At 39.4% G+C, this 14,164-nt stretch overlaps 1 protein-coding gene across 3 annotated transcripts in view; it reads right to left on the bottom strand.

Annotated features, from left to right (window-relative positions):
• LOC127429245 (CBP80/20-dependent translation initiation factor-like) overlaps positions 1 to 14,164 on the bottom strand; it is an 89,109-nt gene that overhangs the window by 56,637 nt on the left and 18,308 nt on the right. For 2 of the 3 annotated variants that reach the window (XM_051678166.1, XM_051678167.1), the window contains exons 2-8: positions 9,010 to 9,232; positions 8,509 to 8,580; positions 6,826 to 6,930; positions 6,659 to 6,729; positions 3,471 to 3,506; positions 3,134 to 3,238; positions 320 to 395 (exon numbers count right to left, since the gene is read on the bottom strand). In XM_051678166.1, coding sequence (XP_051534126.1) covers positions 320 to 395; positions 3,134 to 3,238; positions 3,471 to 3,506; positions 6,659 to 6,729; positions 6,826 to 6,930; positions 8,509 to 8,580; positions 9,010 to 9,189 — 645 coding nt within the window. In that variant the 5' untranslated portion in view covers positions 9,190 to 9,232. The remainder of the gene's footprint in view (positions 1 to 319; positions 396 to 3,133; positions 3,239 to 3,470; positions 3,507 to 6,658; positions 6,730 to 6,825; positions 6,931 to 8,508; positions 8,581 to 9,009; positions 9,233 to 14,164) is intronic. The other variant, XM_051678168.1, reaches the window with a different exon arrangement.

The raw sequence follows: 14,164 nt of genomic DNA, 5'->3' as shown, positions 1-14,164 counted from the left end.
AGCAATATTACAGCACACTGTCATAACATCAGCTCACCACTAGATGTCAGTGTTGGATCATATAACTAATAAAACTGATCTCAGTATCTCGCCACCAGGGGCTGCTCTTCAACATACTCTAACAAAGTGTAGCAGATTACAAGTATACAAACTGTAGATAGCATAAAAATGTTCCACAAGATCTAAAACAAAAGTGTATGCTTCAGATTCAAATATGTGACCTGTAGAGCAGCACTGAGCACTTAATATCTACTTTTTCAAAACTGATATTAGACAGAAAGGTGTCTGATTATTCTGAGCGTTTGAGTGAATTTCTTACCGGCAGGGTGGGCAGGAATTTGTCCATGTGGTCCAGATCAATACCATCGTCATCATCGAACTTGCCCTTCATCATCCTGTAAAAAAAACAAACATGACTAGATGTCTAAACAGACAAATTCTCTGTAGACAGCATCGATCTACGACTGTGTGTGTGTGTGTGTGTGTGTGTGTGTGTGTGTGTGTGTGTGTGTGTGTGTGGAGACATTTAGAGTCATAGTTGGTTAATAAAGCAGTAATTTATAACAGGCTGATTTACAGTGATTTTACCACAGTTAAAGGTGTTGTTAGACATAAATCAAAGCCTTAACTATGGTAAATCGCTGTAATGCACAACCTCAAGTGGCTTATTGTATTTATAAAATAGCAGTAACTGCAATATGATAAAAGACACAAGTTCGGAGTCCTGGGTAGCTCAGCAAGTAAAGACGCTGACTACCACCCCTGGAATCGCAAGTCTGAATCAAGGGCATGCTGAATGACTCCAGCCAGGTCTCCTTAGCAACCATATTGGCCCGGTTGCTAGGGAGGATATAGTCACATGGGGTAACCTCCTCGTGGTCGCTATAATGTGGTTCTCGCTCTCAGTGGGGCACGTGGTGTGTTGTGCGTGGATGCCGCGGAGAATAGAGTGAAGCCTCCACATGCGCTATGTCTCCGCGGTAATGCGCTCAACAAGCCACATGATAAGATGCGCGGATTGACGGTCTCAGATGCGGAGACAACTGAGATTCGTCCTCCGCCACCCGGACTGAGGTGAGCCACTATGCGACCACGAGGACTTATTGGGAGTTGGGCAAGGCAAAATTGTGGAGAAAAAGGGTTCAATTAAAGTTCATATAATTATTGCTTTTATTATTAATAATCACAATAAACATGTAATAAAGTTCACTGGCCTAACTGTAGGCTATTTACAGCTGCTAAATAATGTAAAGGTTAAATATTATTCTTAGAGCTGTCAGAATTAACGTGTTAACGCATGCGATTATTTAAAAAAGTTTAACATGTTAATTTTAACGCATTGACAATTAATACAGCATTAACACTGGTGTGAACACTTTGTAATGTGTCCGCCCACAGTCATTACACTGACACACACGCCACAGCGTGGAGTATGAGCGTGAGTATCACCCTGGTATCTGCCTAGCAACCAGATGGGGTTACCCTAGCAACCAAGTAACAAATCAAATATTTCTGCACCAGAACATCGTAGACACTTCTGGGATGGCTCATCTGACTCAGGCTTGCAAGGAGCCTTTTGAGTATCACCCTGGTAAATGCCTAGCAACCAAATGAGCTCACTCTAGTAACCAAGTAACAAAACACATACTGTATCTCCACACCAGAACATAGTAGACACTTTCGGGTTGGCTCATTTGACTCAGGCTGGCAAAGAGCCTTTTGAGTATCACCCTGGTAACTGTCTAGCAACCAGATGAGATTACCCTAGATTACCCATCTACCAAGGGGAGCACACAAGCTTAGCATAACATAGCATAACTCGGCTGTTAAGCTCTCTATTTTCCTTTGAAAGACCCCCGACGTCGTAGTAAATAAAATTATCTCTGCACACACACAACAGCGCTTCCATGATAAAAAGATGGAGAAAGGACTCTTAATGCTATTTGATGTACAAAACAAACCCAGATGGGACTTGTGATCAAGCATTTTTATTGCCACAGAAGCATGTCAAGTCGTAACCATCACGAAAATGCAGAATGAGAAGTCTTTGTTTGCAAGCGCTCTTCACGTGGAGTTCAAAGCACCACTGGCGTTGACGCCCTGATGCGAATCATGAACGCAGCTTCACGATTGCTATACGAAAGCGGATAGCCACAGTCTCCCGGCATATTAATATTGTGGAGGATGAGAGTTCAAGAGATTTAATGCCCATTGCAATGAAAATGCAACCTATGTGGAGACTAGTTCTTTCAATTAGTCAAACTCCCAGTTTGGAAAACGTTTAATGTTCCTTAAATTAGTGATATTTTAGTGCATTATACTGTGAAAGGCTTTGTTTGGAAAATGTCAATAAAGCTTTATATTGTTACATATTGTTTTGTTTTCTTCCCTAAGATAGAAATAAATGCATTTTGACAGGTAAAGAAGTATATATAGTCAAATTTCATCTTTTTCAAAATTTGCGATTAATCGCGATTAACTACAAAAATTATGCGATTAATCGCGATTAAAATTTGTAATCGACTGACAGCACTAATTATTCTATGAATGAATGCTTGGCACATTGAACGTTGACTTTGAACGTGACTCATCCAGTAAGAATTTAGATGCAAAACTTTTTGTTGATCTATTTTGTTGTAGAAAAATTATTTTGGTTATATTCACTGGATTATAAGAGTACAGACTAAATAAAACTAGGCCCAAAAAATCAATTTCCAATGTCATTTCTCCACCACTAGAGATCAGTATCGAGCACAGCCCTACATAAACACACTGCCACACCCAACACAGACTACACAACACCCCATATACACACAAAACACTCTGATTTCATTCTGCTAGCTACTTTCACTACCAGAGGTTTACAAAACGATTACTTAAAGCAAATTTAAATACATCAAAAAACTTTTTTTAAATAAACCCGAGGGGATAAACAGAGCAAATTGTGAGCATGTTTTGCCTCAGTGAAATTAATATAAAAGAACAATCTTGTGAGGTTCTGCATGCATTAAATTAAATGACAGACAGACAGCGGAAGTGTGAAGTGAATCAGACTATATCCGTCTCTCTCTTAATGCTGTATAACTGTCGTCTGGTCTGGGTTGAGTGTAATTAAGTGTACTATCTCTCTCACCCCTCTCGGTCGATGTGTGGGAGGTGTTTCGGGGTCCCTCGATAAGCCCTCCTGTGAAACTGAGAAAAATCCAGTTTCTCCGGCTGCATGTCCCATGTAGCACCACTGTGAACATACACAAACACATACACACAGTCAAAGATTCAGTCAATTATTTATACTTAAACCTTGTTTGTGGACACTACAATTCATGACCTGGAATTTTGGTAGAAAATGCACAATGCACACACACAAAAAAGAAAGCACACACACCAGAAAATGAGCATCGATTGACAATGAACCAATTAAAGATGGCTGATGGTATTTTATTTACATACACGTGGCACCGCATCTTTACCTCAAAGCCCCAACTCGGCAACGTCCCGCAGCAAGACTTCGGCAAAAAAAAAAAATACATAAAAAATAAAATAAATAATCAACAACATTTTAATATTTTTTCAAGGATCCGCTGACAACCTGTAGCCAGTGAAATACACTTCACGCTCTTGTGTCTTTTTTTTTTTTTTTTTTTTTTAAGTTAGGCGTATAATATTTGTAAAAAAGTCCAAAGTCATGCTCAGAGTAACAGATGTGCTCCGATTTTGTAAAAATGTGCCCTGTGGTTTTTTTCCCCTCTTTGTTTCACTGTTTTATTTATCTGTTTATATTTGGCTGTAGTAAAAAAGATCTGAGTTTGGTTCATTTTAAGAGAGGTCTCTTTAAGTATTTTTATTGGTAGTTGAGCATAGGCAAAACATCATCTAATTTTGGTCAAAAAGTATCAGCCACTACACTCAAACATAATTATAGGATTTATGCATTTCAATTTCATAACAAAATTCCTTAAAATTGAACTGTGTAATAAATAATTAAATATATATATATATACACTATATTGCCAAAAGTATTCGCTCACCTGCCTTTAGACGCATATGAACTTAAGTGACATCCCATTCTTAATCCATAGGGTTTAATATGATGTCGGCCCACCCTTTGCAACTATAACAGCTTCAACTCTTCTGGGAAGGCTTTCCACAAGGTTTAGGAGTGTGTTTATGGGAATTTTTGACCATTCTTCCAGAAGCGCATTTGTGAGGTCAGACACTGATGTTGGACGAGAAGGCCTGGCTCACAGTCTTCGCTCAAATTCATCCCAAAGGTGCTCTATCGGGTTGAGGTCAGAACTCTGTGCAGGCCAGTGAAGTTCTTCCACACCAAACTCGCTCATCCAAGTCTTTATGGACCTTGCTTTGTGCACTGGTGCGCAGTCATGTTGGAACAGGAAGGGGCCATCCCCAAACTGTTCCCACAAAGTTGGGAGCATGGAATTGTCCAAAATCTCTTGGTATGCTGAAGCATTCAGAGTTCCTTTCACTGGAACTAAGGGGCCAAGCCCAGCTCCTGAAAAACAACCCTACACCATAATCCCTCCTCCACCAAACTTCACAGTTGGCACAATGCAGTCAGACAAGTACCGTTCTCCTGGCAAACGCCAAACCCAGACTCGTCCATCAGATTGCCAGATGGAGAAGCGTGATTCGTCACTCCAGAGAACGCGTCTCCACTGCTCTAGAGTCCAGTGGCGGCGTGCTTTACACCACTGCATCCGACGCTTTGCATTGCACTTGGTGATGTATGGCTTGGATGCAGCTGCTCGGCCATGGAAACCCATTCCATGAAGCTCTCTATGCACTGTTCTTGAGCTAATCTGAAGGCCACATGAACTTTGGAGGTCTGTAGCGATTGACTCTGCAGAAAGTTGGCGACCTCTGCGCACTATGCGCCTCAGCATCCGCTGACCCCGCTCTGTCATTTTACGTGGCTGAGTTGCTGTCATTCCCAATCGCTTCCACTTTGTTATAATACCACTGACAGTTGACTGTGGAATATTTAGTAGCGAGGAAATTTCACGACTGGACTTGTTGCACAGGTGGCATCCTATCACAGTACCACGCTGGAATTCACTGAGCTCCTGAGAGCGGCCCATTCTTTCACAAATGTTTGTAGCAGCAGTCTGCATGCCTAGGTGCTTCATTTTATACACCTGTGGCCATGGAAGTGATTGGAACACCTGAATTCAATTATTTGGATGGGTGAGCGAATACTTTTGGCAATATAGTGTATATAAATAAATTATATATATAAAAAAAAAAAAATATATATATATATATATATATATATATATATATATATATATATATTTTTTTATTATTATTATTTATTTATTTATTTATTTTTATTTTTTTAAGTTTTATAAATTAAATGTTCAATTTGATGGAATTTTGTTGTGAAATTGAAATGCCTAAATCTTAAACATAGGCTAAAATATTTGTTTGAGAGTAGTTTTTTGTTTATCATAACAAATCGCAGTATTTATCAAAATAATCACAATTTGGCTTTTTGTTCAAATCATGCAGCAATAGCAGAAACTATATAATACTATGATCGCAAACTGCTATTACACATAATAATTGCATTTAACCCGTGTATAACACTGTATGTGAATCACATCTCGAGTTTCCTGAATCACTGAACTATATTCATCATTGAATTAAGGCCAAACATCATACAGTTTGAGTATTCTTTTTTTTTTCTCCCCAATTTGGAATTCCCAATTCACTCTAAGTCCTCGTGGTGGCGTAGTGACTCGCCTCAATCCAGGTGGTGGAGGACGAATCTCAGTTGACTCCACGTCTGAGACCGTCAATCCGTGCATCTTATCACGTGGCTTGTTGAGTGCGTTACCGCAGAGACGTAGCGCGTGTGGAGGCTTCACGCTATTCTCCGCGGCATCCACGCACAACCCACCACGCACCCCACCGAGAGCGAGAACCACATTATAGCGACCACGAGGATGTTACCCCATGTGACTCTACCCTCCCTAGCAACCGGGCCAATTTGGTTGCTTAGGAGACCTGGCTGGAGTCACTCAGTACGCCCTGGATTCAAACTCGCGACTCCAGGTGTGGTAGTCAGCGTCAATACTCGCTGAGCTACCCAGGCCCCCTCAGTAAGAGTATTCTGCAAATAGCACTGAACATTTGAGATATGCATTAACACCATAATAATAGCAAAAGTTTATATCTAACCAACAAGTCTCTGTTGGTATGTTCAGAATGGCATACTATGTAGGCCTAGTATGTTTTGAAAGAAGGTAGCATGCAGTATGTATACTGTGTACCAGTGGCTTTCCGTTTCTGTGTAATGTGCACAGTATGCATACAGCAGAAATGGTTCTAAAAAACCAACCCGGAACTAACTACACCACAAATCACCTGATCCATCGGATTGTAAAACTCTTAATCTGCTGAAATTCTAGACAGGTCTCTATGGAGATGCTGCTTAGCTCAAAACAATCTCAAATTAACTGAATAAACCGAGCTTGTTTTGAAAAGATTACAGAGTGCCTTGAGTCTTTATTCAAGTGTGCTCAAAAATCAAACAGAAAACTCTAGAACTAAAGCACATCAGTCATATTTACTAACAGATGTGAGTCTGTGTATTACAGCACTATATGTCTATATACAGTATGTGTGTTCATCTTACCCGTGGCAGTCCAAGTTTGCAGCCCAAATGTCCGTCCCCAGGATGTCGAAAGAACCGTCTCTGTTTCCATTCTAAACACACATTCAATGTTGCATCAATCAAACGCATTATGAAAAGGTAATAAACATTTTATCCTGACTGAATCAATCTTGAAGGGTTGTTCTCACTTTAGCTGGAGCTCTGAACTGGTTGTTTCGTCCTCTGCTGCCTGATCTGGAACCTGAACTGGGTCTAGAACCTGTGCTGCCATTACTGCTGTGCTCCCACTCATCCTGAAAGACAGATCCGAATGAAACTACACAAAATACAATGATACATATCAGAAATGTGTGTACATGTGTATTCAGAGCATCGCTGTTTACATATTAAAAAAGTAGGGCTGCCAATAAATCACAATTGCAGAATATGCCAAATAATTTATCCAATTAATCCAATATAAAGATCATTCAATAAATAATAAACAAAATTATTATAATTCTGATAATTCTGAAAAACATTATATTATTGGTATAAAGCGGTGTTTAAAGCAACGGAAGACCATTTGTTCATCATATTTAACAAAAATATGTTTTGTTTTTCGATCATTTGTTAATGCCAACAGCATAAATTTTGCCAAGGGTGTGTATTTTTGAGGGGATTTTGGAATTTCAACCTCAGTTCCTAAAATACATCTATAATACACTGTGTACACAAAATAGTTACACTCAGGACCTTCAGGACAAAAATGTCCCCATTGAAACCCATTAAAACGGCAATATTTGATCCCAGTGCCATTAAAGCATAAAATCATGCTTTCATTCCAGAGTCCTGGCTTCAAAATGTACATTTGTAATATTTTCCACCAGATGGCGCCATTTTTCTCATGTTTAGCCTATGGAGCAAATACATGCTTTTTTTCCTATTTTCTGTTTGCTGTATTATAGAGCACTGCAGGCCAGTTGAATAAATGATGCAGATAAAATTGTGTGGGTGTGTTGGTATGGATGTCAGAGTGTGTTTTGTATGTGTGTGTGTGTGTGTGTGTGTGTAAAAACAACAATGACATTATATAACCAAACTGGCATTTAATGGGTTAAAATCCTGAAAATGAATGAATATTTGGTAGTTATGATCAGGAATGAAGTCAGTGAAAGTGGAAAATAATCTTTCATCATTTACATCAAACATCCATATCACTTCAGTGCATGTTTAGTTATATTGATTAGATAATCACATTTTTCAGCATGCAAAGAAAAATGCGACAATATGGCTGCCCCTTCAGCACATACATCATGTCTTCATATCTTGTGAATAATAATAAACCACATTCCTTATTAAGCCTCATCTGGTGAAATGTCTTAACAAAACCCTCCATCTGGTAAATATATAGGCAATAAATATTTACTTATAGAACACTGTAATGGAACAAAGACTACAATAAGAGTCCCATGTGTGTTTTAGGCTTGTTTATAGTTAAAAGTCCCACCCCAAATAGTTTCGGTAATTATTGGGATTTTAGTTGAACAATAAAATACATCTGGGATTTCATTTATGTTGGACTCTTGTAGCCTCAATGTCTGTGCCCGTCATAGTAAGGAAAGAATATGTATTTTTGAACATTCAATATATCGATTTTAAAAACTAATCAACTGATTAATCGTTATCGGCCTTTTCCACCATGCTCGACCACTAGTATAAATGTAAACAAAACTCTTGAATGAAGCATTTCTATTCTAGGAACAATTGTTGATTCATTAGTAGTTCTACTTTGAAGAGCAAGAGAGAATTTAAGGCATTTGTAAACTTCATTATGATTTGTGTCAGGATAATTATGGATAATAATAATCAGAATAATTATGTCTTCGACTCACTGGTTTGGACGAGCCCCTTCCCCGAGAGGACGTCCAGCTCCCATCAATCTTATCACTGCAGCCTTCTGTCCACTGAAAGAGAGAGAGCGCTTTAGTGTGAAAAATATGAATACTACATTCATTAGGGAGGAAGGATTCATTCAGATTGCCTCTCACCTTTCACTATTACCCTTTGTAAATGTAATGAATTAGGCCAGTGAAATAGGATTACTTGATCCCCAACACTACTCATGACTCAGCCATCTGACCAGTTATTATAATCCATATATTAAAAGCTGCTGTGTAGTTTCTGCACCACTAGCTGCACAAAACAGAATTACCTTTTTGTTCACTGGCTAGACATCACATGTCAGATCATAGCACACCTATCCTTAATAGCTGCATGATTTGATTGAACAATTTTCATTATTTTGAAAAGTCAGAGCAATAGTAACGATGGCACCTTGCTAAAGTTAGAAACTCTAATAACTGTTTTTATCCAGTTTGACCAGTTGGTCTCACCTGTGAGGTGTGGGACGGGGTTTTGTCCACATCCTGGTCAGTTTCGTTTTTGTCGCTCAGTAACCCCTGCACCTGATACTCCAGCACGTAACTGTCGATGAATCGCTCCAACTCCTCGATCTCCTGCGAGCGCGTGCTTCCTGCCTCGGATGATGCTGATGCCACCGATGAGCTCTCCATGGCAACCAGCCCACAGTGGGGGGGAGGGAGGGAGCAAGGGCAGCTGTAGGCAAAGCAAAGACAATAAAAACATTGTTAGTGCCACAAAATCTTCCAGTTACAAAAATGATACGCATTTGCATCTTAAAAAAGGCTGACTGATATATATGGAATTTTTGCAATATATTTGTTGCTAAGACTGCACGGATGCACTTAAAAAGCCATGCACTCTCATTATGTTCACTCAACCAAAACAAACACTCCTGTGAGATGCTGCTGCCATTCTTAAAGAGACAGTACCAATTTAGCACCTGTTCTTCATATTAATGTAAACACTTCTAAATATTACAAATTATGCATGTAAACAACAAATTTGTAACATATATATATATATATATATATATATATATATATATATATATATATATATACACACACACACACACACACACACACACAGTATAAATGCAATTTCAAGGCATCATATTCTTTGATGAAATTTTTTTTTTACATTTTTAAAAAGCTTACATCTGATCAATAGATGAAAAACTAATGATAAAATATAATTTGTCAAATTAATATTTCCATAACAGACCTAGTTAGAAGGTCCGCTGTATATTTAACAGCATTAGTTGAGAGATAATTTCTTTCAAATGTAAGCAAAATGGACTTGATAACAGAATAATTCCCATATGAATCGACACCGAATCAAAATCAGATTCGATTAGAGAGCTTCTGAAACAGAACTGAATCGAATCTGGTGATCTGTATCAATACCCATCCCTATTTGTTGCTAATATAAATGATGCAACTTATTATTATTCTCATCCTAACAGATAATGAACAATAAAATATTATATAAAAAAATAAATGAATCAAAGTTTCATGACATTTCTAACTCTGTGTAATGTACATAATGTAATACTGTTTATAAATGTAAGTTATTACATTTATTGTGTTACTTAAACTTTGTATCAGGAATGGTTCCATTTAAAAAATACCAGAACCGAATGATTTTCTTGACTTGTGGTTCTACTAATGGTTCTTGAGCGTGCATTCTTCCTCCAATGCGGACGGGACTCCATACTTTGATTAAACCCATGAGCTGTTGTTACTCATGAAGCAAAAACTTTGAGATTTCGTTTCATCATTTTATCACTCCACAGAATTAAAGTGTGTGTCTCCTCCTCTGTGTCAATGACCAGGAACATTTGCAATTACACGTTCATAAAATTAGAGTGAAACCAGAGTGCTTTGCGTTCACTATCATAGTTTATATTTGTTTGTTTATATTTTTGTGGGCGTTTGACACGAGCCTCTGCTGTGAGGGCATGCATCACGGCAGTTTCACATACGCTCCATGAGTGGGGCGTGAGCAGCGTGTTAACAGATTAGACCCTTCACATTGCAAGCGTGAGTCGCGAGGTGATGCGTCCCAGACGTGGCAGTGAGCGGATAGTTTCGGCACGAGCCTATTTTTGCCACGCAGCTCACGCTAAACTCAGGAGAAGGGTATAGCGACTTTTGGATTATTCCAAAAAGGGGCATGAGCTCCAAATCACCATTGAAGTTATAGGGAGCCCCTAACCTAACACTTTCCCTAACCTTAACCGTGAGTGGAAGTGACACCCCCTTTTGGAGTTGGCGCAACCCCCTTTTGGAGTAACCCAACCTCCTTTTGGAGATACCACCCCCATTTGGAGGTCTCTGGTCTGCAGCTATACCTACTTGGAACTCAGCAGCTCTGGGTGTAGCAGAAAACTAAAATAATCAGGAGATTAGAGAAAAGACACAAAAGCAAATAAACAATATTTAATCTGAACCAACTATACAGATCTGCATACAAACAAACATAAAATAACTAATGGAAAGAATAAATAAATAAACTGCAGGACTTTTGCCCGTGTTGTATATATACAGAGACAGATTAGAAGAGACGGACCACTGGTATTAAAATGAATTGGAGAAACTGGAATGCCCACCTTACAGGTAAAACAGATAATCACTGTTTAGATAAAGACATCGCCTGTCAATCAACTCAAGAATGTGCATGCGCAGGGGGCCTGGGTAGCTCAGCGAGTAAAGACACAGACTACCACACCTGGAGTCGCAAGTTGGAATCCAGGGTGTGCTGAGTGACTCCAGCCAGGTCTCCTAAGCAGCCAATTGGCCCGGTTGCTAGGGTGGGTAGAGTCATGTTGGGTTAACCTCCTTGTTGTCACTATAATGTGGATTTCGCTCTCGGTGGGGTGCGTGGTGATTTGTGCGTGGATGCTGCGAAGAATAGCGAGAAGCCTCCACACATGCTATGTCTCCGTGGTAACACGCTCAACAAGCCACGTGATAAGATGCGCGGATTGACTGTCTCAGACGCGGAGGCAACTGAGATTCGTCCTCCGCCACCCGGATTGAGGAGAGTCATTACGCCACCATGAGGACTTAGAGCGCATTGGGAATTGGGCATGCTAAACTGGGGAGAAAAGAAAAACAAACAAACAAAAAAAAGAACGCACATGCACATTAGCTAATCCAGCCTGAAAAAAGCGTTTTTTGCGTAAAGCAGCACAATGCATGATGCTATTATTGTCAGATTTTACTGCTGACTTTAAATATGTTCTTTGATCATAATCATGACCAAACATTTTGGAAATTTCAGTCTTTCCACATTCAAGTAGATAGGAGCTCTACATTTATGTCGCTTGTTTACAAAGTAAATAGCTGCCCAGCCTGCCCGAGAGTGTTCCAAAGATGACTGCAGATTGGACTGACTTGCCTTGAAAGGGGCTTTGATATATTAACCAATCATGACCAGGTACGCTGATAAACAAGTGCAAGTGACTACCCGCCGTTGCCGTGGAAACCTAGAAAAGAGACACGGCCAATGTGAAAGCCCAAACGCGATGCGTTGCTCACGCCACGCTCACAGAGTATGTGTGAATCTGGCGTCAAAGGTTGACATCTGTGGTGCGGCGCAATGAAATTTGGAGTTCAACTAAATGACACACAAACACGCCGTCCATTGCATTTATATATTCTCTTTAAATTTCCCTATTCTGCCATTAAAATGTGATTGGAATTTGAAGTGCAAAATCGTCACGGTAATCACAAATAATCATGGTTAGATCAAATAACTGCGATCAGACGATTATTTAATAATCTCGACAGGTCTGACAAAGACATACTTGATAGATAATGTTAAAAAGTTTCTAAAGAATTTATTCCCCCTAACTTTAGAAAAAAACAGTTTATTGTATTAAGTAAAACTGTTAATATTTCCTTAGAAATAGAACTCGAGTAAAGAACAAAATCCCAAAATAATACTCAAATACAGTAGTTATAAAGTACTATTACACAAATAAATAATATATAGTAGTAATTCATTTATATACAGTAGTGCTAAATGTAGTACTAATGAAGTAGAATTACACAAGTAATAATTCATTACTATTGCATGCAAATCCACCATGCTTTTCTATTTATTCCTCAAATCTCTCCATTCATCTTTGCAATTCCTGATGATGTGCCCCGCTTAAAACCAAGAGAGAGACAGAGAGAGAGAGAGAGAGAGACAGAGAGAGAGAGAGAGAGAGAGAGAGAGAGAGAGAGAGAGAGAGAGAGAGAGAGAGAGAGGGGGAGAGTGTAATCTGGTGTTAAGTGGCGTGTGGGCCAAGCAAATAGGATTTATAACTGTAATACAAACAGCAACATCTCAGAGCACACATCCACAATTACACAACCGCTTCAACACAGGCACAGTGCTCGGGTTTATACAAGGCCAGATCTGCTATTAATATTTTAGATCATTTATTTGGTTTAAGCAGTTGTTCTTTGTAACACCTGTGAACCCTACATGACCCCAATAATGTGGGACGGTTCCCCCTGTTTGAAGGAATCTCCTTTAGAAACGCCCCACAGCCTGCGTAAACATTTAAACTAACTAACTAACAAAACCTAAAGATTACACTGAGCCTACTCAGGGCCAGTGGTGGAAAGAGTGTTCCTGGGTTTTTTCTGCTACTGAAGAAATAATTCACTTTAGTACTAGTAGAAGTACTGAGAAATATTATGATTCAATTAAGAGTAAATAAGTATTATGCCAAAAAACTACTCAAGTAATTACAAGTTACTTTATGAAAGGGGCCTGGGTAGCTCAGCGATTATTGACGCTGATTACCACACCTGGAGTCACGAGTTAAAATCCAGGGCGTGCTGAGTGACTCCAGCCAGGTCTCCTAAGCAACCAAATTGGCCTGGTTGCTAGGGAGGGTAGAGTCACATGGGGTAACCTCCTCGTGTTCACCATAATGTGATTCTCGTGCTCGGTGGGGCATGTGGTGAGTTGTGCGTGGATCCCGTGGAGAATAGCGTACGTGCTACGTCTCCACGGTAACGCGCTCAACAAGCCACGTGATAAGATGCGCGACAACTGAGATTCGTCCTCCGCCACCCGGGCTGAGGCGAGTCACTACACCACCACGAGGACTTAGAGCGCATTGGGAATTGGGAATTATTCTAAATTGGGGAGAAAAAGGGGAGAAAATCCAAAAAAACAAAACAAAAAGTAGAAAAATGTGAACAATGTACTCAAGTACTGTAACGAGTAGTTGTAATTCATTACTTTCCACCTCTGCTCAGGGCAGCCTGTACTGTAAAACGCAACAAACAAACAATCCAATTCAATTAAAAAATTATTGATAAGGTACAAGTGGTGTTCATTAGAATCAGCCTTTGTGCCCCTTTGGCAGATGGAAAGATGAAGTTGAAGTGCGTTCCGAATGACCAGTAAAGGGATAGTTCACCCAAAAATGACAATTCTGTCATTTACTCACCTTCATATTGTTCCAAACCTATTTAACTTTTTTGTCTGTGGAACACAAAAAGAGATGCTTGGCAGAATGTCTCAGTCACGTTCACTTTCATTGTATGGAAAAAAAGATGCAAAGAAAATGAAAGGTGACTTAAGACAGTCATTCAGCGTAACATCACCCTTTATGTT

This window comes from Myxocyprinus asiaticus, chromosome 38 (assembly GCF_019703515.2).
Source record: "Myxocyprinus asiaticus isolate MX2 ecotype Aquarium Trade chromosome 38, UBuf_Myxa_2, whole genome shotgun sequence".
Taxonomy (NCBI): Eukaryota; Metazoa; Chordata; class Actinopteri; order Cypriniformes; family Catostomidae; genus Myxocyprinus; species Myxocyprinus asiaticus.
Note: the sequence above shows the minus strand (reverse complement) of the source record. Positions and strands in the feature narration are given on the sequence as shown.